Source organism: Aplysia californica, unplaced genomic scaffold (genome assembly GCF_000002075.1).
Source record: "Aplysia californica isolate F4 #8 unplaced genomic scaffold, AplCal3.0 scaffold01550, whole genome shotgun sequence".
Lineage (NCBI taxonomy): Eukaryota > Metazoa > Mollusca > Gastropoda > Aplysiida > Aplysiidae > Aplysia > Aplysia californica.
The window spans coordinates 65510-67367 of NW_004798820.1; the positions used below are offsets into that span (position 1 = coordinate 65510).

At 53.4% G+C, this 1858-nt stretch overlaps 1 protein-coding gene across 1 annotated transcript; it reads right to left on the bottom strand.

Moving 5' to 3' along the window:
* Nucleotides 1-555: 555 nt before the first annotated feature.
* LOC118479046 (serine/arginine repetitive matrix protein 1-like) lies at nucleotides 556-1852 on the bottom strand. Its single transcript, XM_035973623.1, has one exon. It carries the CDS (start codon nucleotides 1591-1593, stop codon nucleotides 694-696), a length of 900 nt encoding a protein of 299 aa, XP_035829516.1. The 5' UTR covers nucleotides 1594-1852; the 3' UTR covers nucleotides 556-693.
* Between the last annotated feature and the right edge of the window lie 6 nt (nucleotides 1853-1858).

A 1858-nucleotide genomic window follows, 5' to 3' on the forward strand; every position in this document is an offset into this window, starting at 1 on the left:
TGTAATACAATAAGACACCAGCTCCCTTGTTCTGGCATCTAGTCATTACATAAAACTTCATCCTTGGGCAATGGGCTTTCAATCGTTCAAATCGTACTTAAGTTTAATTGGGCAGTGTTGAACGATATTGGTCTGCAGTTATGTATTCATATATCGAAACTTTTCCAGCAATACCTGTCCAAGGCAACCATCAGTACAAGAGACTACCTCCCACTCGCGTCTGTCTCAGATGTTTCCTTTTCCCCCTTGGCTTGTCTTAGACAAGTCGGGCAGTAGATTCTATCTGTACATCTCTACATGAGATTGTCAGTTCCTCCAAGCGACAGAAGCAATTAGAAAAAACATGCGGTGGTCACTGGCTATTGTATGTACATACATATATATGTATATGGTAGAAGGTACTACAGGGTTTGTAAGAACTGCATATATTACATCAGAGATTGACATTAATAAGTATGGACGCTGAATCATTTTAAGCAGATCGAGTCATCATTAACAGTAATCAACAAATAGGTAGAAAAACAAATATATATGAAAAAAAGAACAAAAAGTATGCATTGTTCATTAGTGTCTAATAAATACAAAAAATGTATAAAAAATCACAGCAAATCCGAGTGTTTTTGCAACACACTCGACCTTGACCTAGATGGCTCCCATCGTCCTTGACCCTTGAGCTAGAGGGGCGGGCGGTCATCAGGAGTCGAAGCCGCCAGTCCTGAAACTGTTGGAGCTCAGCCGGCTACCGCCCGAGCGACCCCCTTGGCTTTGGTTCGAATCCTTCCGCCCGGCCCCAGACAGCCGGCTGAAGAACAGAATGCCTTTTTTCGAATTGCCGTCCGCGTCGGAACTTTGGAACATTCGAGATGGATTGAGCGAGAAGACGGAAGAGAAGAACCCCTCTTCGTCCTGGTGGTACATGTGTTCGGGAATATCCTCGGTCCGAGAGGCCGCCTCTGTGGCAGATTTTACGGACAGAGTCTCCGACCGCCGCTGTTTCTCTCGGTCTCGTTCCTTCTGCGTCCTGGGTGAGCCTGAACCGGAACGAGACGAGGTTCTCGGGGGCGTGCTTCGCGGAGACTGCGACGTGGTCCTTCGCGGAGTGGAGCCAGTTCTAGCGGAAGTGCTACCGGAGGATGACGCCACGTTGGAGGGGGCGGAGTCGGTTCGCGCGGGTCTGCTCGTGTGGGGGCGTTTGTGGGAGGAGGAGGAGGAGTCCTCTCGTCGGAGCTCGGAGTAGCGCGGGGGAGGGTAGTTGGGTGTGGAGCAGGAGGAGGATCCCTGGGACTGGTGCTTCGGGGAGGGGGAGGAGTGGGAGGACTGGGTGCGCGTGAAGGCGGGGCTGGGGTTCCGAGAGGCGTACTGGCCGGGCGTCCTGAACAGCTCGGAGCTCGTGCTGGCAGAGTTACCCCGGCTGTAGTGGCCGTGGCTGGAAGTCCCGCCCGGAAACTGGGGAGTCTCTACGTCTGTCACCCCGGAGTGACCTTGAGAAGACGAGTGACCTTGAGAAGACGAGTGACCGTAGCTGGAGTCGTAATCTCTACCACTGCTGTGACCCCCACTTCCGGGTCGCGGGCTTCGCGGGGTGGCGGCCATGTCGAGTCTGAGGCTGGGAACTTCCGAGGATTTGGAGTGGTGAGAGTACTGGGATTGGGAGGATTCTTGTTGCTCCTGTTGTTGTTGTTGTTGCTGTTGTTGCTGCTGCTGCTGCCGGTGCGAGTGGTTGTTGTGGTGATGGTGGTGGTGGTGGTGGCGGTGGTGACGGTGGCTGCCCGAACTACTGCCGTGTTTCGGGGTGGAGGGGTTCGACTCCGACTCTGAAGCCCGCTCGGCTCTCGACGGCCGGGAGAAATCTATGACG

Bases quoted from the DNA above. Each gene is read 5' to 3' on its own strand.
- LOC118479046 (XM_035973623.1), bottom strand. From the start codon at position 1,593: ATGGCCGCCACCCCGCGAAGCCCGCGACCCGGAAGTGGGGGTCACAGC.